The 24,315-nt window shown below is 38.9% G+C and overlaps 3 protein-coding genes across 8 annotated transcripts; 1 reads left to right on the top strand and 2 right to left on the bottom strand.

The window, feature by feature from the left end:
* Positions 1 to 853: 853 nt before the first annotated feature.
* LOC131336145 (uncharacterized) lies at positions 854 to 4,435 on the bottom strand. Its single transcript, XM_058371865.1, has 3 exons — positions 4,323 to 4,435; positions 3,019 to 3,261; positions 854 to 1,248 (listed from the first exon to the last, which is right to left on the bottom strand). The coding sequence occupies exons 2-3, from the start codon at positions 3,184 to 3,186 to the stop codon at positions 1,051 to 1,053; spliced, it is 366 nt and encodes a 121-aa protein (XP_058227848.1). The 5' UTR covers positions 3,187 to 3,261; positions 4,323 to 4,435; the 3' UTR covers positions 854 to 1,050.
* A 504-nt stretch (positions 4,436 to 4,939) lies between these two features.
* LOC131336144 (pentatricopeptide repeat-containing protein At5g44230) lies at positions 4,940 to 14,721 on the top strand. Of its 5 annotated transcripts, none has more exons than XM_058371862.1 (4): positions 4,940 to 7,231; positions 9,415 to 9,548; positions 9,643 to 9,799; positions 13,737 to 14,721. In XM_058371862.1, exon 1 carries the CDS (start codon positions 5,129 to 5,131, stop codon positions 7,049 to 7,051), a length of 1,923 nt encoding a protein of 640 aa, XP_058227845.1. In that variant the 5' UTR covers positions 4,940 to 5,128; the 3' UTR covers positions 7,052 to 7,231; positions 9,415 to 9,548; positions 9,643 to 9,799; positions 13,737 to 14,721. The 5 variants fall into 5 exon arrangements, with proteins under 5 accessions (XP_058227845.1, XP_058227847.1, XP_058227844.1 ...); XM_058371864.1 differs by having other exon boundaries at positions 4,940 to 7,242; positions 9,668 to 9,799; XM_058371861.1 differs by having other exon boundaries at positions 4,940 to 7,242; positions 14,267 to 14,721.
* Positions 14,722 to 21,682: 6,961 nt separating this feature from the next.
* LOC131336143 (dehydrin Rab18) lies at positions 21,683 to 23,073 on the bottom strand. 2 transcript variants are annotated; one of them, XM_058371858.1, is made up of 3 exons: positions 22,918 to 23,056; positions 22,672 to 22,887; positions 21,683 to 22,209 (listed from the first exon to the last, which is right to left on the bottom strand). In XM_058371858.1, exons 1-3 carry the CDS (start codon positions 22,954 to 22,956, stop codon positions 21,979 to 21,981), a joined length of 486 nt encoding a protein of 161 aa, XP_058227841.1. In that variant the 5' UTR covers positions 22,957 to 23,056; the 3' UTR covers positions 21,683 to 21,978. The 2 variants fall into 2 exon arrangements, with proteins under 2 accessions (XP_058227841.1, XP_058227840.1); XM_058371857.1 differs by having other exon boundaries at positions 22,672 to 23,073.
* Positions 23,074 to 24,315: the final 1,242 nt, after the last annotated feature.

The following is a 24,315-nucleotide window of genomic DNA, read 5'->3' as shown; positions in this document are numbered from 1 at the left end:
TTTAAATGACACTATGGGTAGGAGTTAGGACTATAAAACGGACACCCAATCCCACAAAACTGGATATGAATGGATTCCAAACGTGTTCCCAGTTAATTCTCCAAAATAGAACTTAACTACTATACGCCTTTAAGATCCATTTCAATACTAATTTTTATTCACAAATCTAATGTTTCTATAAATTTACACAATTGTTGATCATGTCTAATTACCAAATGAAAATGAAGAATTAGATGAAAATTTCAGAAGGAAGTTTTGAAAAATAGAAATAAGATGTATTCTGAAATTCACGTGAATACAGAATAGTAAAATTTCTAAACTTTAATTTTTTTACAAAATACTACTACTATTATGAGTCTCCACAAAATGGAAAATGAGTAAGAGATGCCTTACTTAAACATCCTCCTAATCTTTAACGAAAAATCTATGAGTACCGACCATTGGGGGAGAGAAAACGTACCGACGGCCGCCGGCGGGCCGTCTCCGGCCACCGGACGGCCGATCCGAGCCGTTCAAAAATTCTAAAAAATAAAACCGAGGGGGTCAACGCGGGAATCAAGGGCATCCGAGGTGTTTAGGGTGCTTGATCAAAGCACCCTTTTTTCGTGTATATATGTACACATACATATATACACGAAAAAAGGGTGCTTTGATCAAGCACCCTAAACACCTCGGATGCCCTTGATTCACGCGTTGACCCCCTCGGTTTTATTTTTTAGAATTTTTGAACGGCTCGGATCGGCCGTCCGGTGGCCGGAGACGGCCCGCCGGCGGCCGTCGGTACGTTTTCCCTCCCCGTGGTCGGTACATATAGCAACACTCAATCTTTAAATTCTGTGTACATGTTGAGAGGTGGGTGGAAAAGCTCTAAATACTTTGGGATAAAAAACCTTTAGTTCAATATCATCCTAATGTTGATGCCAAAAACATCATCCTAATGTCTAAATTCTGCTTACGTCAAAACGAGAACAGAAACAAAACAACACTTTCCACGACATGATTCAGGCAGGGTTCAAATAAAGAAGCTTCTCAGCTAGTAATCCATGAAGATCATGGGAGTTTCGGTTGAGAAGAAACATTTCCCGGCCTTGCCTGCTTGGTATTGGGTTTGGTGAACCACGTTGTATACAGAAATTGCTTGTGGGGACCTACGTGGTTGCAAATTAGCCTAAGTTTCTGCCTCTCCCTCATCCATCTAAGAATTGTTTTCATGTGCCTTTTGCCTGTCAGCCCTCTCACACCAACTTCCTGAACATGTTAGAATTACATTTTAGTCAGTTCACATAAAGATTCATGGAAGATAAATAATTAAAAAAAATTGTCGGAAACAAGTAACTGGAAATATAAATACCTAAACCAATTTTCACCAAATGCATCATTCACAGAATGAATTGCAATGCAACAATCATCATGATTATCTTGTAGAGCCATTTATAAACATGATTGGAACCACACAAATGGAGGCAGTACATAGCAACATGCCTTCTCTATACGTTACTCTCTTGTTGGACCAGGGAATGTGTTATGACTGAGGACTCAGATGGCAGTTTAAGGCGGGGCGTAGAAAGGGTTCAATTTGTTTAATGTAGGAATGAAAGATGGGACTTGAGGCAAAATTGCAGCTAAATGATGGTGCATAGCTGTGCTTCTTATACTAGAAGGTGTGGTATTGATGACGTATAGCGCAACACATTGATGATAAGAGGAATATGGGGATGTGCATTACCCATAACTATTGCAGAATCCGGCAGCAACAAAAAATTAAGAACAAGAACCTTCTGTCAAACATTAATGTGCCATATGATCAAACAAAAAACAAACAATAATGTGGCATTAAGCCACTTTGCAAATCTTGTTTCTCAATCCTAAAATACTTAAGTAAGCGTATTGCAGCATTATTGAAATGCATTTTGGTTTCAAATGAGGGTTATGTTTTTAAGTTCAAACCTCTGGTGGGGAACAACCTCTCGAAGACTTGAAGTCTATTCACTGGAAAGGAAGAAGAGGAAGCAAGCCGCACACAAAGACGGATTACTTGGTCCTGCCATGGGTATCTCTTGACTAGAAGATATTCTTTGCTGGGCTTGGACCACCCCGAATGGCTCAAACATCCTTTTTTGTTTGAGTAAATTAATTCATTGAAACCAAACCCAAGTACAGGTGATGCTTGAAATGCATTTAGCAAGCGGTCTAAGAGGTATAGTGAGTATTCTAGAATCTAGCCACAGTGAGTATTCTAGCAAATCTAGCCATTCGTTCAGAAAGGATCGCAATCATGTACAACCTTCATTTCTCAGTCGACGAGATTTAAAGATAAAACTCATAACATGTGAGAATACAGTCACTTTAATCCCCTCGTGCAGCAAAGAATGTAAGGGGAATCTCTTAAACCATTTTCCAGGCTCCAATAATCGTAAACCAGATGCAGCCTAAATAACCAGATAATGGAAGATGCAGAAGCCTTGTCATGGGTAAAGGAAAGGCGTCAAATGGAGCTACGAATGATGACAATACCACTATAGGAGCCATGGCACCACTTCAAGTGTCTGACAGAGCATGATTATCTACGTGCCCAAACTGCCTCACACACATTTCGCCGATAATGCATTCATGACAGAAGGTAAACTAAATTTTGTTTATCAACATGCATCCATTTTCTTCTCAAAAAGTAATTATTAGAAATGAAGAAAATATATAATCCATTGTTGAAATCACTGAAATATTTGAGGTAAAAAGTACAGAAAATATATAATCCATTGTTGAAATCATTGACACCAAGAGGACAGAAAAAGGAAGTAAATAAGGGAAGGTAATGCAGTATTCAAAATGAGCCTTACTTTCTTAGATTGAGATTAATTGACTTTCTTCTAGATTCTTTTTTCCTTCTTTTCTCAAATTCTGTTAAAACACTAAACTGGAGAAAGAAGCATAACCCATTGCTAGAATTTGTACAAACAAAAAATGTCAGAATCGAAATAGCCATGAAAATAAGAATATGAGAGCAGAATTGGAGGCTACCTTCAATCGTTCCCAGGTGTCTGTGATTGTGAGAGGACCATGCTCCTTTAAAACATCAAATATAACTCTAGTGATGGTTTGTGTCTGCTCTGGTGGCGTTTTGAGCTCTATCGGTTTCATCTTTGGCTTCGGTTTCTTGGCAATATACCTAATTGCAGTTGCAAACATGATGACCTTCTACTCCAGTAAAACAATTCCTTGCACTCACACTGTAAACCCGGTTTCAGTAATCTGCCCTCTTACCTGCAGCAGAAATTATAGGTCAGCTTCCAGAAAGATCAGTAACCAAATCTAAAATACATTCTTGCATAAAAGATCTCACGGAAACACTGAATGACACCTGGATAACATAAGAAAAATTAGATGAAAAGAACTTGTTCAATTGGATAACGTTGTTCGGCAACAAATTTCAACAATTGTTTTTCTTATTTAGACTGCTTTTGGAACAAGAAATTCCAACTGTGCATTAATCTGACATGATGGCAATGCCCGATATAGGCTACGTACGGGCTTATCTATATGTGTATGTACGCTCTAGGGCATCCTCCTCTAGCAAGCTGGTTTTCAAAGGTGGTTCTACCAGAGGGTTTGAGGAGAATCGGATGGAAAAGGTCCTCTTCTCTTGGCAAGATCCTCAAAACAATAACCAGTTGATGAAAAGGTCGTTACAACTTCCCTAACTTCCATAAATTACCAATGCACAACTACCATATATCAAGCATTTCAATCTCGGGAAAACTACGAAGAGAGAGAATAATCTCTGGAATACTATCATAAAATTTTAAACCCAAATCTCATGATCGTAATGTACTGATCCATATGCAAATTCACCAGAACCATAACTACACCGAGACCGCTATCTGAGCGTACTTTAAGGAAAAGCGGGGCAAACATTTTCTCGAGTCTTACAGCAGTTCTAGCCTGCTACTCAATTTCCACATATAAAGCCTTATTTGATACGAAACATCTCAAGGGGAAAAAGAATTTAAGCAAAAGCTATAAAGCATTTGCAATGTTTTAAAAGTACCTAGGCGCTAGTCCGGCGGAAGGCAACCTTCGAGCAATTAATAGGTGCATATTTAGTAATCGGCGATTAATGACGGATAGGCCCGTCAGTGATTAATCCACCATTAAGAATTTGGGTAAAAGTTTTTGATATAAGTTTGAGAAGAGAAGTGGGGAAGGATATTTGAGGCTTTTAACTCAAATTTACAAGTAGAACAGAAATTGAACACATAAACTGCTCGCGGGGAGATAAACAATAACAATACAATAGCTATGTGCATGAGAGAGAGAGAGAGAACCTTGAAGGAGAGAATCCGGAGCTCCCGAAGAGCGAAGACATGATTATTTTCTTGTGACTCATTTTTCTCTTCTATATTCTTGTAATTGCAGTTACACCCTCCAGGTTTTCCCAAATTACGAAATAAACATAGATGGATGCCTATCGTGGATTGGGCTGTAAATCAACGAGTCGTTCGTGAATTATTCGAGACTTGACTTAATACGCCGAAACTAAACCTGATGATATTCTTAATTAGGCTCGCAAACGTACAATATAGCATTATAGATGAGCGGTCGGTCAAAAAGTCTGAAATCACTCTCTTGCTTAGGACAGGAAGCAATAGCAGTTTCATCACAGGCTTCCCATTGGAAAGCCTGAAAAGCAAAGAGATGGCAACGAGCTTAATGGCTTAATGAAGTGTGGATGCTTTCGCTTGCAAGTTGCAACTGGAGCAGCTTCTTCAGTCGACTATTTACGTTCTTCAGTCGACTATTTACGTCCTGTCGTGCGTTAAACTTTTTGTACTTCCCCTTGAGCATATTTTTTACAAAATTAAAAATTTATTTGCAATTATAAACCTATGATTAGCAAAAATATTTAATATTTTGAGTAAGTTCGGCTCGAACTTAACTCGTCAAAATTTCGTTGAGCTCGAGTTTGATTCGAAGTCGTTTGAAACCCAAGAAACGAAACATTCTAAAAGCTCGCTGTTTTCTGCTCTCAGTGCTTACAATCGCGAACATCTTCTGCTCTCTCTCTCTCTCACTTTCTCCATATGTCGTCTGTTTCGCAGCGGGTGCGAGAGTGAGTCTAGACAACAGCGTAATGGTTGCCCCGTCTCACACACTCTGCGCACAAACCACACGAAGCATCTCCTTCATTCCCATCTCTCGACACACTACTAATAAGCAGCTCCTAGAATCCCAACTCATCTCTCTTCTGCACCACTGCACCAATCTCAACCACATCAAACGAGTCCACGCCCAAATCATCCGCCACGGCCTCCACCAATCCAGCTTCCTCCTCGCCAAGCTCATTCGCACCCTCACCAAACTCAATGTCCCAATGGACCCATACCCTCGCCTCGCTTTCCAACAGGTCAAACAACCCAACCCCTTTCTATGGACTTCCTTGATCCGTGGTTACTCCTTTCAACGACCCTTGAACGAGTCTATACTTCTCTACAATTCTATGAGAAGAGTTGGGACAGTTCCTGTCTCGTTTACTTTTACTGCTCTGCTCAAGGCTTGTGCTGCTGCTCTTGATGCTGATTTGGGCAGGCAGATACATGGTCAGACTATAATGATTGGTGGGTTTGCATCTGACTTGTATGTTGGTAATACTATGATTGATATGTACGTGAAATGCGGGTTTTTGGATTGTGGGCGTAAGGTGTTTGATGAAATGCCTGATAGGGATGTTATTTCGTGGACCTCGTTGATTGTTGGGTATGCGAGGAGAGGAGATATGGATTCGGCGGGTAGGTTGTTTGATGAGCTGCCTTTGAAGGATATGGTGGCATGGACGGCAATGGTCACCGGTTTCGCGCAAAACGCTAGGCCGAGGGAGGCGTTGTGTTTTTTCGACAGGATGCAGGATGCGGGGATTGAAACGGATGAAGTTACGTTGGTTGGTGTCATATCAGCTTGTGCTCAACTGGGTGCGACTAAGTATGCAAATTGGGTTAGGCATGTTGCCGAGAAATCTGGATATGGGCCAACCAATAATGTTGTCATTGGATCTGCATTGGTAGATATGTACTCCAAGTGTGGGAGTGTGGATGAAGCGTTTAAGGTGTTTGATAATATGAGAGAAAGGAACGTGTTCTCTTATAGTTCAATGATTGTTGGGTTCGCAATGCATGGGCGTGCGAATGCTGCAGTTCAGTTGTTTCATGAGATGGTGAAGACGGATATAAGACCCAATGGGGTTACTTTTATTGGGGTGCTCACAGCTTGTAGCCATGCAGGTATGGTTGAGCATGGTAGGCATTGGTTTGCTACGATGGAGAAATCTTATGGTGTTACACCAACTGCAGATCACTATGCTTGCATGGTTGATCTCCTTGGGCGAGGTGGGTGCTTGGAAGAAGCCCTTGAGCTTGTCAGAACTATGCCAATGGATCCCCATGGGGGTGTGTGGGGAGCACTTCTTGGAGCTTGTCGCATCCATGCAAATCCTGACATTGCAGAGATTGCTGCTGTCCATCTATTTGAGCTTGAGCCTAATGCCATTGGAAACTACATCTTGCTTTCCAACATATATGCTTCAGCAAGAAGGTGGGACGATGTTGCAAGGGTAAGGAAATTGATGAGAGAAAAGGGCTTGAAGAAGGATCCTGGGAGTAGTTGGGTTGAAGGAAAGAAAGGAGAAATACATGAGTTCTTTGCAGGTGATGTGACCCATGTGAAATCTAGAGAGATTAGGCAGGCGTTGGAGGACCTTGTGAATAAATTACAATTACATGGGTACAAGCCAAATCTGAGTTGCGTTCCTTATGATGTGAGTGATGAAGACAAGAAGCGCATACTAATGACTCATAGTGAGAAGCTAGCTTTGGCATTTGGGCTGCTCTCCACAAGTGCCGGTTGCACCATTAGAATTGTGAAGAATCTCCGAATTTGCGAGGATTGCCACTCGGTTATGTGTGGTGCATCTCAGATTGCCGGCAGGGAGATTGTAATTAGAGATAACATGAGGTTTCACCATTTCAGTGATGGGAAGTGCTCTTGTGGTAATTTTTGGTGATTGAAGCTGGGATCTCATTGTTGTCGATGTTTATTTCTGAGTTACAAATACACAAGTTATAACAGCCGTGTACAATAGCTGGTGTAAGTTCTTACTGCGAATATATGAAATGACAAATCACATTGCCATATTACCTCTAAGGTACTTTCTATTGGATGCAACTTTGATGCATCAGCGGCAGTATCAATCAGGTATCGTGCCATACAATTCTATTTGTCCTTTACTTTCTGTCTCATGTAACTGAATAGTTGATGTGGTTTGTGAAAAGAAGTTTTTCATAGGGTCATTAGGGTAAGTAGGAGTAACTATTACTCGCTCTCGGCTCGCATGATTCTCATAGAGGGCTTCAAAGCAGCCAAGCCAAGCTAAGCTTCAGTGTGTGTGTTTGATAAGAAAAATGACTTTATTAACTTGAGTAAGATTGCAAGAAGCTAATAAGGATATAGATAAGAGAACTGTGAACATCATGGTTGAGGATGAATATCCCAAAAATATGGCTCAAGAAGCCTGACCAATCATATGCTTTTCTAAACCCTAACAGAGTTGGTTAGAAATCAACAACCAAATACCCATTACTTGGAAGACTTGGATGATAGGTACAATACCAAAATAACACGACACTATGACATCAAAGAAAAGACAAGACTAGAGGACTTCACCACCGCTTGAAGAACCAACTTTATTCAACCCAACACCCAATTAAGCCACAACTTGAATTCTTTTGAACAACCCCAAAAAATTCAACGACAAATTTCAGCAGTAACTAATTATTTTCTGCAGCCACCACGTTTTTAAATTACCCTGATTAGGATTTAACCACTTTGATTCGTGAGAACCACAAGCTCCACAATGCTATGAAAAAATAGTTCCCTATCCCCCTCCAAATTTCTCCCATTTCAGGTAACAATTTTCAACCTTATGTTCCACTCCCTTCCCCAGACTGAATCTGATGTCTTTAGAGCTAGTCAAACAATAAGAACCCTGAAATATGAGGGTAATATTGTGGTCTTGTGCTTTCTTATGGGCCAATCTATCAACAAAATCCCTCTCCTTTCCCATTTTCTGAATGGTCTTGATTCTACATCTACAAAACTAGACTAGTAAAATCCATCTTCATAAACAGCTAGATTCGCATCTTCATCAGGTGGATCCTCGTCAGTGGCCAGGTCATCATTGACCTCCTCTTCTCCATTGCCAGAGTACTCTCGAGTTAGAAGAAAATCCACTCATGCCAGATCACATCCTTTACATTCACAAGCCACTTTCATGAAGCTTTTTACCTCCAACTGCTCGTCCATAACTCTGACTGGCTATAGTTTACCATTTGACTATTCTAAATTGATAGGAAAATAGTAGTAACATAAAAGAAGGGGTAAATCCCCAAAAGTTGGGAATACAGAAACATAGGGCTACAACTTCGGAAATGTTAGAGAGCAATGTGTCGGAGATTGGAATCCTAAAAAACTCATTAATCACAGAGTAATTGGAAGGCCACCAGTCATTAATATTGTGGCGACAGCTGTGTCTGATATCACACTATGTGACGGCTTCTTTGACTTGGCCCTCTGCGATTAGTTGAACAAGTAGAAGGCCTGAAGCTAATCAGCATTAGAGGGAGGCCCACTCCATCTAAGAGTAGTTTCAGCTCCCAAGGCTGTTCTTTGGGTGTATGGGGTGTGGGAAACTTGGGACAAATACTACTCACAAGGCTGTTCTTTAGATGTATGAGGTGTGGGAAACTTGAGAGTATGATTTACATCTTTCTTAGAAAGCTTATGGTTGAAGTATTTCAACTTTCCCTATCATTAAAGAAGTAGAGTAGTTCTCAATGTTCCTTATAAGTAGATGGAGTCCTCCCATACCTCCAAAAGGGTCCAGAACTGGGGTTAATTCTACAGGGTTGATATCAAAAGCATCTTGACTGCCCTGGCTCCTTGCATTACGATTCAACTTCTCCATCCTCTGCGTTGATGCCGACGAAAATGGTTTAAAACATAATTACTTCCGGGAGTCATGTCCTCATGCTGAGGGGATTTTAGCCAATATGATGGCAAACTTGTCTGATAGAATGCATTAGTCCCACATTGCTTAACTAAGTCATGTAACGAGGTATTAAATAACAGTGATGTGTGTTAGGGTTATAATTAACACCCTATACACTTTCTCGTATCTCTGACAACATTGTCTATTGGAGATCAAAGAGTTCCGGCTAGGATAATAAGAATGCATTTTCATGATTGCTTTGCAAGGGTGAGTAGCACTTTCAGATTTTACTTATTAGTTGTGTGTGCTGAACGGCTGAAGTACCTTTAAGTCTTTAACGAGTTCTTATACCTTAAATTTTATTCTATCGTGACACCCAGGGATGTGACGGGTCAATCCTACTTCGAACTGATTGATCAAATCAAGGAGGTTTGGAAAATGATTATCCTGGACTCCTGGTGTTGTTTCTTGTGCTGACATTCTCACTTTTGCTGATAGAGGGAGCGTTCTTCTGGTAAGCTCCATTCAAATGTGTTTGAAGCACGTTGGCAAAGCATTAATATACTTATCACGTTCTAATGATTTTGTGATTTTTTCTTTCTCATTAGTCTGGTAAGTTTGAACACTATGAAGTTCGTGGAGGAAGGAAAGATGGAAGAACTTCTCAAGAATCAGATGCTCTCCTGAATCTCCCTCCCCCTTCTGCCAATGTCCTATCACTTGCCAGAAAGGGCCCATCGCTTGAGGACTTGGTCACTCTCACAGGTTGGTCTACCAATCCTTCATGCTTCTAAGTAGCTGGATCTCTCTAGTTTCTCACCCTGCGCTTGTTTCGCTTTTCAAAAGAAAAGTTTGTGCATTTTTGGTATTCAGTCGCTGTGGCGGCTGCACATTGAATGGGTGTCCAGCTGAACACCCTAAACTTTTTCATTTTGGAAATTTACCACTAGTAATCTTATGTTTGGTTTTTTTAACACAGTGCATAATATATTACGAACACCCTTCGTCTCACGTAACTCATAGTTGAACACCTAAAACATTAGCTTCTAAACAAGGCCCACACTCATACCGATAAAAATTAAAGCAAAAAAGAGAGAAAAAAAAATCTTTTGATAATAGTATCAAATGTATTGATTTAGTATCCATAAGGATCATAACATTAACTGCTATTAAATTTTTATTTGTTTAGTTTATGAAATTATGGACAAATTTCTTTAAAAAAAATTGAACTACGTTGCTAGATTCGTCTTCTATAATGAATTTTTGTTGATAGTACCACTCAAGATTTTTCTAAGCGAATCCCCGTGGACTTGGACAATTTTCATTCATATCGAGGATTACAAAAAAATCTTATTATAATTCTAATTATAGGAAAGAAATAAGAATAATATATCTCAAAAAAGTTCCATACCAACCTAGGATATTAGTGGATTTATGTGCCGGGTGCTTGACTTACAAAATTGAAAACTCGTGAGGACAATTGTATGCATTCTTATGTTTTTCAGTTGCACTACACATTATTATTATATAAGATCTTGCGTCTCAATTGTTGGTTAACAGAGTAAGTATAACTAAAGTATTTTCTGAACGCCTATAAAATCATCGAGCCACCACTATTCAGTTGACAAACAAAATTCAACCCAAAAAAAGAGAGAGTATATTTAAGCATAAGACAGTGAGGATCTTTTCTCAAAAGGACTAAGGAGGGATACATGTCTTTCCAATGCAACGACATTGCCACCCTAATTCACAACCATGCGTTTCAGATGAACGACCTTTACAAAATTTAAGTTACCCATGTGTTTCCGTTTTTCATGCTTTCGATGGCGTGTATGCACTTTTTTTTCATTGGAGGAAAAAGTTTTGATCATGTGTGTTGGTGCATAAATTTCAACCAAAGATTGAGGAATAACATCCTATGTTGCTCGGACTCGGGTACGGGAATCGGGTGCGGGTACATATCCAAGGGTCGGACACCTCAAAGCTGAAAATAGAGGATTCGGGGATATGTATCCGAATTTGGACACGGGTTCGGGGATTCGCTGAATAGTTATATATAAATAAAAATATTTATATTATTCATATAAATATATGAAAATTATCTCACAAAAATATTATTTTCTTTGCACAAAATTAATTATTAAAATTATAGTAAATATTTTTATGTTTTTTATATAATTGTTTCGTTAATAATTTGAGGGGGTTAACTGTTATGTTAATAAACAATAAGGGTCTTAGTGTAGTTTATATATATAAACATATATACTGTACATAGTACATGTCGGTCAAAATCTCCAAAAGCAGATCAGATTCAAAACACTCTCTCTCTCTCTCTCTCCCACGCAGCAGGAGGAGGTTCGATGACGATCTGCTGCTCCTCCTCCGACGGCGGCTTTCACACATCGATCTCCGCCGACGATGATTCTTCCTCCGAAGGCAACTATCTACTCAACGACGACAACGGTGAAACGATCTGCTCCGACGACGACGACGATGTTCGTCCACGTCTCTTTCAATGATCTTCGACGACAAAACAAGCTAGTAAGCTACGCCTCTTACTTCTTCTTCTCCTTCTCCCTTGTCTTCTTGTTCTTCTTCTTCTCTGGAACGTATCCGATTGTTTTCCAATGAATCCCGTGCGGATCCCACACCCGCACCGTGTCGTGTCGACACGGGTACTTTCCCCAAAGTGGCGAGTCCGCGTAACATAGATAACATCAATGTATCATATGTTGGGATTGCGGACTAAAAGACATATAAAGAGCCTAAAAGCATGTTGACCCAGCGATCCTGCAAATCAACAAACACATGTTGGTCCGACAAGCCTAACAAGTATATGAGCATGCAGAAGAAGTAGCAGGACTACAAATCAATTGAATCATGTAAGCCCATATTTCGCAAGGCCTACAAATCAAATATTTGGTTGAACCATATAGGCCCACATTTCGCAGGCCCTGCAAACCAAATATGGATTCACGTAGTCTCAAATCAGGTGGTACGTAGAGCCCAAGAAACACTTCTGTGGAAGCAGAAGAATATTCCAAGATGGATGCCATCTGATGCAATCAACATTCAAAATTTGAAGAGACTATGATATCATCCTATCCTTTGGCAACAACTATTCAAATTCAAAGTAATTATTTGGCGGCCAAGCATCTGATGAAGGAAGCCCCTATAAATATGAGGTCCATCATCAAAGGAATAGATCTCAAACTTCATACCTCATCTCTCAACTTTTCGCCAAACTCTCAACTCTTCACCATCACACTCTCCGCCCAAACATAAAAGTTATACACACCTCTTCTCCCTCAACGTACAAAATATACAGAGAGAGAAGATATACTCCATTCAAGCAAAACCACTACAATTTACAACCACTAAACAACCTACTCGCCCACTACCACCTGCAATTTTCAGCAAACTTTGAAGATCAGTAAGAGTAAGCATACCAAGTGATAGGTAAAGGGTTCCAATCCCTCTAAATGTATCAAATATTCTCTGTTTTGATGTAAACAAGGGTTTTAAACCTCAATCATCAATAAAATTAATTTATTCTAGTCTGTTTCATGTTCTTTATTCTTCATTAATCGGAGGTTTTACTTTTGTAGTATGTAATTAACGATTTGAAATCCAAATCGGAAATAGGAGCCTACATATAAACAATCAACACTGTTCGCTTGAACAGTGGATATTTGAGATATAGATTTCAAAGTGTGGGTAAATTCTACGGTTCAAAATTTATGTCTACAGTGTGTTTTGTGTTTAGGTTTTAGGTTTCACTTCTCTCGATTCTCTCCATAAGGCTAGTAATTCATCCTCCAAGAACAATTTTCACCTGCTCCCCCATTTTGTGTTTTCTTGTTATCCTTGAATGGACTCATGAATATCTGTTGTAGGCTGTTCAAAATTGAATTCACAGGATTTTATCTGTTGTCATCCGTCAAATTTCAAAATCCATGCTAGCTTTTCATATTTATTCATATAGTTTCTGAATGGTACTACCTATGTGTCCCTAATCTGTTGCGATGATCTTGATTGTATAAGGTGTTCTCCGTTTTATAGTCTTAATAACATATTTTTCTATAAAACCTACTCTACCAACCCCCCAGAATTTCAATCAATAGACTTGAGCCACTTCTGTTATTTCTTGATCGCTGGCTATCTATTGAATTGCTAAGAACGAAAATCATTTGTCTCATCCTCATGAAATAAATTTGGATCAGTTTCATGTCACGCATGACATTGTTTATAGGAGTATCATGAAGATGAATGAGTTTTTAAAGGGTTTCTGAAGTTCCCAAAGCAGAGTGAATGAGTTTTTGTGATGCTTATTGCTAGTTGTTGCTTGATAAGTTAATATTTCCCACGAACGACTGTTATTAGCAGCTTTGGGTGTTCATTTACCAACTAGAAGAGTCATTTTGGTCTTGGTATCGAATCGTTAGATAAAGATTTCTGAGGCGCGACTAACATTCGGATCAGTAACTCAAAAATAGATTCCGGGGACTTATGGCATTGCCTCTGGAAGAACTAAACGTTGATGGAGATGTAGAGGGAGAGGAAATGGAGAGACAACGTGCTCCTCAAAGGGAGAGTCGGCTTTATAGTTTGAGAATATGGGCTTTTTTCATTGGTCATGGTTTTGAATTAGTTTTCAATTTTTTTTTGTTCTGCATTTGTACACCATCTGTTCTTCGTTCAGGTGAAGCAAAAGTTCAACGCCCCAATCAAGAGTCTCCAATTCTGTCAATATTGCTGCAGTTTTCGGGATTATAGTTTCCAGATTGTGAGCAAGCATTCCGTTTTAGAATGAGTTAACTACAGGCTCCAAGGTTCTCTAAATTGCCGATCCCACTTACCAGCAAAAATTAGAGAGCGTTCCTATTTTTGTAAGGTCTAGTTTTGGAATCTCAATAGTTAGTTTTTTAGCTGAACAACAAAGTCTCTTGACTGAAGATAAAAGGAAAAAACAAAGTCTCTTACAGAATTATTAGAAAAAAGGTCTCTAGACTTTGATCTGGATTTGATTCCAAGGGCAAAGCATGAGGAAAGAAAACCATGTTCTTTGTGTTTGGAGGTATATGTGACAATATGTTTCCCTTTTGTATACCATCTCTTCTTAGTTCCTTCATTCCTTACCTGTTTCCTTTTGTTGTTTCGAGTTTTAGCTTCTATTATCTTGTGTAAGAGATACAACTTTTGTGTTTTTATTGCAATTACTGGAAGTTAAAGCCGCAAAGATGCCAATAAGTTCCTATAAAAAAAGATGCCAAGAAGTTACTAGCTGGGAGATGATGATGTTGCCAATGTTGTCATAATTGGATTGGGGTTGCTTACAACTCTTTTTAGCCTTCCTGGTATGAAACCATTTCTGAAACCTTTGTAGTGGTTAATTCAACTTGGACGCAATCTGATAGGAGTGAAACAAAAATGAAGCCAGTCTTTCTCGGATCAAGTGTTTCTGTATGCAACACGACGGAGAGTTGTGCATTTCTAACATTGTTTACCCCGCTGGACACCTAAACAGAGATTATATGTTTTAGATCTTACAACACAGAACTTTGTAGGCTGCTTCTGTTTGTACTAGTATCTGTTATCTTCTATTATCTTCCTCTCCAGAAATTTGTTGTACTGTCTCTTTTACACAACAGCAGCTATCTTCTTTTTAGCCTGCCGCATTGAAACTCTGATCTAGAATATATCCCGAGGCACTAGAAACGTCCAAACTTATGGACCGCTATCAAGGATTGACGTTGTGCTAGACATGGGGTGAACAAAAAATGCAGAACACGTCATGACCGATGACGAAAATGACATGACAAATTCAGAAGATGCTTCAATACATAGACTTAAATGTACTAAAATGGGTTCAGGGGTTTCAGTTGTGCTTCAAAGCATGACAGCTCGTCGCTTGCTTATTGTATTTTCTGGGTTCAATAATGAAACGAAGCAATGTCTATTGACTTGCATTGATAGTTACCTATATTGTATTAAGAAAGTTTCTTGCTTCCTATGACCAAAGTTCTGATACCATAATTCACCCATCCGGTGAAAATTAAATCAGTTATCATCTTCCGGTTGTAGTGTTCATCTATCTCTACCTTTCCTGCTCACATGTAGTGCTCATCACTCCTGCATTCACTATATTGCATACAAGGATAATCACATTATCCAACAGAACACCTCAACATTTTGAAGCCAGGCACCATGGATAGACCAATTTACCAGCTGCCTTATGCCTCTCCCCCTTACGGACACAAAACCAAGAACACAAACACCAATGAGCACACGGCTACATGCAAAGCACATCGCCTAAAACTAGTACTCCACAAACCACACGTGCCAAACATACTGGTGTATTGGAGCAAATTAGGAAACTCTACATATAGCACCCACCTATGAGCGACCCATGCCGGAGCAAATTAGGAAACGCTACATATAACACACACCTACGAGTGACCCACGCCGGTACTAGGCAGCAACCAAGAACAACACAGTTCTACACTTCACTTAACAGCACACACCCTCACACAGAAGTGATTGTGGGATTTTTTACACAACACTGGAAAGTTCTCATTAGCATTGATTCATTCATTCCTTTCTTGATTTCAATTGCTGCTTCTCCGTAATCGCCTGCTTGTGGAGATGTGGTTGTGACTGCTGGGTTTTCTGTCCACCTGCTGTCTTCAAATTTATTTCCTCCTTTTCTTTCTTCTTCCGCCTACCACCACCCTCTTCCTCAGGGGCGGATTTAAGTAAAGCATACCAGAAATTGTTGGATTTATGTTTTTTTAACCGAGAAAAAAGTAATATATATAAAATTACCCAAATTATAGCAAGACAGCCTTGTACCAGCGGTAAGAACGTCGGCTTTTATACCATAGGTCGCTGGTTCGAACCTTGGCAGCTTCCTCCAACTTTTCTTTTTATTGATGATGCTCAAATGGGTGAAAAACAAAAAACCCTTGCAGTTTCGAATCCAAAAAATATATATTCACATATTATTTTTTTATTACACCAAATTAAAGTACTCATTGAATACTTTAATTTAGTGTAGGAAAATAAAAATAATAATATGCAAAAATGTGTCGTTTTTTTTAGTTCAAAATTGCACGAATTTCTGTAGAGAGCATTTAAATTGGGACGGAGAGAGTATTTCGTTTATTTTTTCTTAATGTTCTTCACTATCTATTGTTTGATCAAGGCTATGATTGAGAGGTGACTCATCTGTATACAATTCCTGGATCTGCCACTGCTCTTCCTCTTCACCCTGAAAGTGCCTTAATAGCATGCAAAAGTTTAATATTTTAAGGTAGGAAAAGAATACTCCAGTAAACACAATTCTCATCCAAACCATAGTCCAGTAATTTTCATTCATAAACTTGTGTGTCTTTGCATGATATCTCACATTGCTAGATGTGTCGGTTAAATAAAAGTGCCATAATTCTGGATGAGAAATCTCTATTTACTAATTTTGATTGTATAGCATTAGACCAAGAGTTTAAATTCTTTCCACCTTAGGTGGAAACTATGGGGTTTCCACCCCCCATTGCGGACCCTATCGTGTGATTTTTTTAGTAATCTGAACCGTTCATCTTGTAGGGTCCGCAGAGTAGTATGTTGACTTAAAAAAATCATGTTTATCGAATATCAATAGGTGCATCAAAAATTAAATTTTAGTTTATAAAATAGACGGTCATAGATTGTTTAACTTTAAACTTATCTACCGTTGATTTTGTAAACCAAAATTCAATTTTTTATACAACTTTCCATGTCTGATAAAGTTGATTTTTTTGTGAAAATATACTACTCTGCGAGCTCTACAAGATGAACGATTCAGATTACTGAAAAAATAACACAACAGGACTCACAATTGGTGGTGGTGGTGGAGAACTTATGGTTTCCACCTAAAGTGGATAGAATTTATACTCTTAGACGAAAGGGCCTATTTGTTTTGCATAGTAGGGTATAAAATTGAATCCAACCACCACTCTTAACCGATTTTTCCGCAATGTCATTTATACCATGTTTTTGGACTCTCATAATGTGACAGTTTTGACTTCCATCTGTCCATCAATAGGGCCCGGGTCAGTCACTTTTCTAGTTCAGGATCAGTAAAATATGAGTAGTCATCGACTCTAGGAATAGTCATGCACAGTGCAGTGCAGGCATTGGAAATTTAGAAGTCCACTGTGCATATTGGAGTCGCTAACTATGCGTTTGAGAAATTCACACAAAACGCCAAATGATGAATGGTTTTTTAATTTTTCGAAAGTCCACTACTGCATAGTACCAGCTTTGGACTTTTGGAAGTTCACTGAATGAAAAATCCACTACTGTTGAGTCATGCACAGTGCTGACTGTTTTGGTTAACTTGTTTAATTTTTTAGGTTAAGTTATTTTAGTTTAAAGTGTGAAGTTTTTTTTCCCTTTAATTAGATCACATCCATTGTATTATTTCACTTTGGCCCATTGAATTTAGTTTTGAAATATTATTCTCGGTCATCTTTCTTAGATAAAAGAAGAAGAAGAGGATTTAGGGCTAGTATATAGCAAAAATTAAGGAAATTTTTATTTTTTTTAGCAATGGCGAGTCTATAAGATGGGAATAATTTTTTTTTATACATAATAATTGCATTTTCTAAAATTCTTGTCATAACGGCCACCCTACTAGACCTTCTGGCTCCATCCTCATAACAATTTGATCTAAAATTTGGCCCCCCAAAAAAAACATTGGTTCAAACACACCATTAATTTTAGTATGTAGGGCAAAAGATACCCATTCCGTCCTATAACTTTTAGTCATTACTCAATTTTTTTTTGAATAAAAGGACAATTATTTGGTACGTAAAATTATAGGAGTAAATTTAATTAGTGAGGGAGCAGAGGCAGAGGCATACAGCTGGGTGGGGGTCTGAGGCGATGATGGGGATGTTGTCGACGGCGGTTGCTGTTGCTGTTGCTGCTGCTGCTGCTTAGGAACCAACGAGTCCGGTGCCGAGAGTGCCATAAGCTCCCATTGGTGGACCAATGGTAGCGTAGTCTCTCAAGCTACCAGTGGGGATCACTGGGTTCCCAAATTCGTCTATTTGCCCAGGTCGGATGTCTCCATAAATGTCTGCCATCCTTTGATTTCTCAAACCACAACCTACCAACGGTCTAAAGCAGCAAAGCAATATGTATTACCAAGGCAAATATATAAGTATAAAGAGAGATGCAAGTGGCGGCCTCTACAAGTGACAATAGGATGTAAATCTTGGCTGCCTTTATTTCTCTTAGTTTATTTTATTTTATTTCAAACGATAAGATGTTAGTGGTTAAGTTGTTAATTTTTAAAACAGGAGTACTTGAGTACATCTTCCATGAGAACTCAAACTCAAGACCTCTCAACCACAATAAGTGTGGCGGTCTCTAGTTATACGTCAGGGATTTTGCTATTAGTACGTAATGCTTTGCACACAGCTTCAGCTACAACTTTGTCACCGGATAGTTGTGTCACCCACCTAAGCCAAATGCAGGCACCCACGTCAACTGGTACCAGCTCGGTCCGGCCACAAAGCCTTACACTTACACACGCCGTTCTTACGGGCTCGGCTCATGAAACTCCAAAGCCTTCATATCCATACCGACTGTCAGCCCATAATGCAGATCATTATGGGCTACCTATCCTCAAGCCCAAAGTCCTTCCCAGTTTGGCCCACTACACAACTTTAGTTGATTTTTTTGAGCTAATTGCGTATCACGGAGTGCTGAAGTTTTTTTCCCCCCGAGTTAATTTGTCTTGAACTTTTCTTTTACTTTCACTTCATCTTAATTAATTTTAATTATCTCATGGAGAAGAATGATGAATCTCAAATAGTTTGACCGAAACTTAAGAAAAAGATGTGAAATTTCACTTTAATTCATTGTTTGAATTTGTCTTTTTAGAAGGAAATATTGATCAAACATTCGATCGATTTAGTTCTATCAGACAGTTTACAAGTTCCATCAAATGAAACATTTAGTAGGAGTTTGAACTAAATTTGACGGAAAATTCGGATTGAAAAGCGATCTCTCTCTCAACCCTATCTCTTTCTCTCTCAACCCTAGCCATCACAATTCCTCTCCTCCCTCCCCCTCCCCCCGTGGGTTCCATACCCGTGTGCGGCAGCGGGAGGGGGAGGTCATGGTATTATCGACTCTCTTTCTTTGTTTTTTTCCCTCTTTCCTTCCGTCTCTCCAAATCAAAGACTTGTCGTCTAATCTGTGAGAATTTTGTCTCTCGTTCTATGAGAATTTTGCCTCTCATTCAACAAGAGTAATTAGTTACGTCTTTGAACGAATTTTGTCGATAGATCTAGTTCTCTCAATCGAGGTTAATTGCTTCACAACGATATATGTACTTTAGCGTTCTACCCCTACACGATATCTTTGGCTAGGCAACCTGTGACGGCTTGGCAGCTCTGTGTAGTTTTTGAGAGTTCATTGGTGTGTTCATACTTTCGTGGAGTGCATTTGATCGTCTGTGTATTTTGTCCTTAACTGTGCACTTTTTCTCGTTTGAAACTCCTAATTAAATGTTGGTAGTTTAAAAGTGTCCATGTTGCGTCAGGCCATGTCTGGGTTAAGATGAAAGACATCTGAAAAATTCTTTTTCGCTATCTAAAAACTTAATCAAGTAAAATAAAAGGAATTTAAAAGCAATAAGCAATGAACAGTACCGAACACAAGATATACGTGGAAAACCCTAAACGGGAAAAAACCACGGGAAGAAAATCATGCACTATAACTCATTGTACGGTTACAAACAAACCTATACTTACAACCTAGAATCGCTCTCAGTTGACCAGGGTTGATTGCCGAATCACTCGTTCACCGCACCCAGTGCTTGACTGCCGCTGCCTTGATTCGCTCAAGCCTTCCAATAACCTACGGATTCCACCGTCGGTACCCTCCGGAATTCCACTGGAAGAATGATTCACTTAATATAATCAAAGTTTGAATTTTTCTGATTTGGAGCAAGAGATCGATAGGCGCCACAAAAATCTTCGATCCACTTGAAAACCCAACTAAACCGTATATAAATATATTGCTGGAAAACAGGAAGGTTGCTCGAGCAACTCGAAAAGAACTTGCAGGTAGTGCTCGAGCACCATGTGCTGAAAGATGTTTCTATATATGAAGGGTCTTGATTTCGTGACTCCCTTCCCTTGTCCACGAAATACTTTGCCAAATCTTCATTTCCTTTGATTTCCTTCCATACAAATTACCTTATCAATCTCAATCTTGAATTCCTTTTCCTTATTCAGCTGCCATGTGCACAAAATCCTTTGAGAGTCTTGATTTTCTCCACTCCAATTTCCTTAACCAACTCTACCAAATTTCTTTGACAAACTATTCTCTCAATTACACAATATTTGATTTCCTCCACTTCCTAAACAGACACTAGAAATAAATAAATAAATAAATAAATTACAACTCGATAAATGAGAATACAATTAATAATTATGGGAAAGTCTTCAATACACACCACTTTAAGGTGTGTACCATATGCACCTATTGTGTGGTTCATATTGTGCCACATCATAAAAAATTACTTGTAGGACCGGTCATTCATAACATTTTATTTCGTATCGTAACTTTTATACTAAAAATTCGTAACTTTTCAACAATATGATTCGTAACTTTTTAGCAATAGATTCGTAACATTTTGAAATTCATAACATTTTGGTGTATTTTAATAAGGGTGCATATGATACACACCCAAATAAGGGATGCGTATTGTAGCACTTCCCTACAATTATATGTGTGTTTTATTGTGGAATTTGCCAACACAAAAAGACATTGGACTATGGTCCTAACAACATCGATTGCCTTGTGATTTATTTGTTTTATATTTGTTAAACGATTAGTTTGGCTTTGTTCAATTTCTTTGTAATGATCTCTGTTTTGTAAGTGTCGTTAGGCGTTTATCAATATAATCTTCTCACTTTTGAAAAAAAATAAATAAATAAATTTGAAGATTTTTTGACAAGACTTATTTTCATGATGTCATTATCCTTACTCTTGTTTTGATGAATTTAATTATCAATTGTAAAATAATTTACTGATACAGTGATGCTGACAAATTTATCCATTGCTTTTTGGCAAGTAAATATTTCATTTCCTCCATCTTATGTAACGAGGTATCAACGAATATGGTATAAAAATTTCATGTACACACTGTGACTAGATTTAAACTAATTTTCATTATTACTTCTCTTGTTTGAATTTAGTTTTAAAAAGTCAAATATGTAATTTCGATCTAGATAAAGAACATAGTAAAAGGTTATTTATGGGACATTTTAAATAAGTATGTTTATTTTGAAACAGAAGAAAACAATTTTATAAAGTTGATGGCAACAGAGGTGATTGGGCTTCGGCCTAGAGGTGGACTTTGTCCCATTGGGTGGTCCTCGATTGATTTCTTCCAAATTGTTGATTTAGATCTTGAATTGAACTTATTGTTCTTCTAAATATGACGTCGTTTTCTTGCTCCCTTCAGTCTTGTATCATTTTCAAGATTAATGAAATTTTTTTTGCTGTGAAAAAGGAAAAAGTTGGCAATAGAATAAAACTCAAAGCCAGAGTGGCATGGAAGCCCATGGTAAAGCATCAAGACGCGGCGGCAACAGAAGTTACTAGTAATTAACACAAACTGAAAAACACGAAGGAGCCGTACGTATACAGGAGAGAACTAGCAAGTAACACACACACACACACACAAAAAAAACCACAATTAGACCTAGGAAGCACAATATGACAACACATGTTCGCTTATTTAGGGTTTGCTCTTTCCTAAGAGTAATCTGATTCATTGACAGACCTATGACCAACCCATTGCCACTTAAAAGCGGTGGCGTCACACATATTTGTTCGCTTATTTGACACATGCACTGAAAGACTAGTCCATGCAGTAGGTGATTCTAGTGGTGGCCAGTGCCAGGCAGCTTCTCCTTGATCTTCTCCATCATCCCTTTCTTCTCGTGATGCTGCTGATCACCTACGGAGTAGCCACCGTACCCACCACCTGCTCCAGGAGTAGTGGTGGTTGCAGTATTGTCGTGGGACTCTTTGTGCCCACCTGGTAACTTCTCCTTAATCTTTTGCGTTATCCCTTTCTTCTTCCTTCTCCCACCTTGCCCATCGTCCTCCGACTGCACACACCCACCCGGGGGGGAGCCCATTATCCATAATTAATTAACAAGCACAATTGTAGTACATCAAAATTAATGATAGCTTAACATACCTGGAAAGTGGACAATCATGATGTACGTAGTAGTTACTGTTAACATGATCATCAACTACGTACTCACCACCAACCCGAAATGTTACACTTAATTTCATTTCATGCTTTTTGTTGTCCCATATAATTTGTCCATTTTAAAAAGCCACAAGCAAAATACGCTCATTTTACCCTTTTCTCTTGGGCACAATACAATAATATTTCCTCTATAAGAGTTAGAACTTCCAAAAGTGTAACATTTGGGTACAGATAGAGGGAGTACATTACTTAAAAGCGTCGTCTTCTTTTTTGAAGATAAAGAGAGTTTTTCTTTCTGGGTAAAAGGAAAGAGACAGTAATTAATTAAGTGCATAGATAATTAGAGGGGACATACGGAGCTAGAGCTGCTGGAGCCGGAGCGGTGAAGCATCCCAGCAACACCATGATGCTCCTGCTGCTGCTGATGCCCCATGCCAGTGCCTGTGCCTGTCCCGTGCCCGAAAGCGCCGCCCGTGGTGCCAGTTGTTCCATAATCTCCCATAGTACCCGTGTGGTGAACCGGGTTTCCATACTCGTCTGTTTGGCGAACCGGGTTGCCGTACTCGTCTGTATGGCGAATCGGGTTGCCATACTCGTCTGTTTGGCGACCTGGGTATCCACCACTCCCATATTGTGCCATGTTTAATCGGCCGGAGCTAAGACCACAAACTTCAACCGAAATTCGAACAAAGGTATATATTGAGTTACTATAAATGTTTGGGTAATACAGCTTCTATGATCTGTATTGAGGAGTAGAGTATATATAAGGAAACTAAGGTGGAGATCTAGTTGAGAGTTACGTGCATAGCAAAAGAGTTAAGCTTACACGTGCCCACTTTCCAATAATGGAAGTGCCACGTTTGGTTTGTAGGATAGGGTGCGCTGTGCCAAAAGGTGGACAAGTGTAATCTGGTGTCGGTTGTGGATAAGATAATCTATAGGGGTGGGTGGGTGGGAGCGACAAGGGATTAATATATCACTGTTTCCAAGAGCCGAAGGCATGCAAAGCGACACTTCACCGCGTACAGGGAATAAGTCCAGCACTCTTATAAACAGAATAGGGTAATGCTATCCTAATGCTGATTGATACGGAGAATGATGTAGCTGGGAATTATTTCGTCTGATCCCAAGGTGTTGCGTATCGTTTATTTCATTTCAAAAATAGGTTTTTTAAGATGAAATTTTCAATTCTTTTAAGTATGGTCTATCACATTTAGACTTTCTAGGACTTGAGTCAAGGGAAGAGAAAAAGTGACCTTATTTGATTCATGCAAAATATAATCGAGATATGTTCTTTCTTCTATTTTTTGAGTTTTGAGTTTTGGTTTATTTAAATGGTCTACATACGGACATAGTTAGATGAAACGATTCAGAACGCGTTTGGTGTTCCAATTTTTAAAATATGGTGCGACTTTTTTCTCAATATGTAATCGTACAATATGCTCCAAATCGAGATATGCTATAATATCGTAGGATAAAGGCAAAATGTAGAGTCCCAATAGCTAAATGTGGGAGTGCCCGGCCAGCCCATGACTTCATTGACCACGGCAATTGATCAGTTGTACCGTGCCACGTGCTAGATGAACAATCTAATCCATACGGGTAATTATTAATGTTACGTGATTTGGCCGGAATGCCCGCTTACATGAACCAGAGGTCATCACAACTTATTCTAATCACAACTTATTCTATTCGAAATGTAAACAGATTTGATGTAGACTATGCAATGCCACCTAGTTCATTCTAGAGTATAGAACGAGGTGCTCTTGAGCAGTGGCGGATCCAGAAATTTTACATAGATGGGTCACATTCCGAGTACAAGACTGGCCGAGAGATTTTGAGTACAAATATGGGCTCTCGATAATATTTTACAATAATTAAAAATTATAAAATCACTCAAATAAAATTAAACTTTTGTAGTAACGGTGTTAAGTTTGAATTAATATCGTGTAATGGACAACAATAAAAAAATAAACTTGCTAAGAGTTCAACGAAAAAT

This window comes from Rhododendron vialii, chromosome 8a (genome assembly GCF_030253575.1).
Source record: "Rhododendron vialii isolate Sample 1 chromosome 8a, ASM3025357v1".
In the NCBI taxonomy this organism is placed as follows: Eukaryota; Viridiplantae; Streptophyta; class Magnoliopsida; order Ericales; family Ericaceae; genus Rhododendron; species Rhododendron vialii.
Note: the sequence above shows the minus strand (reverse complement) of the source record. Positions and strands in the feature narration are given on the sequence as shown.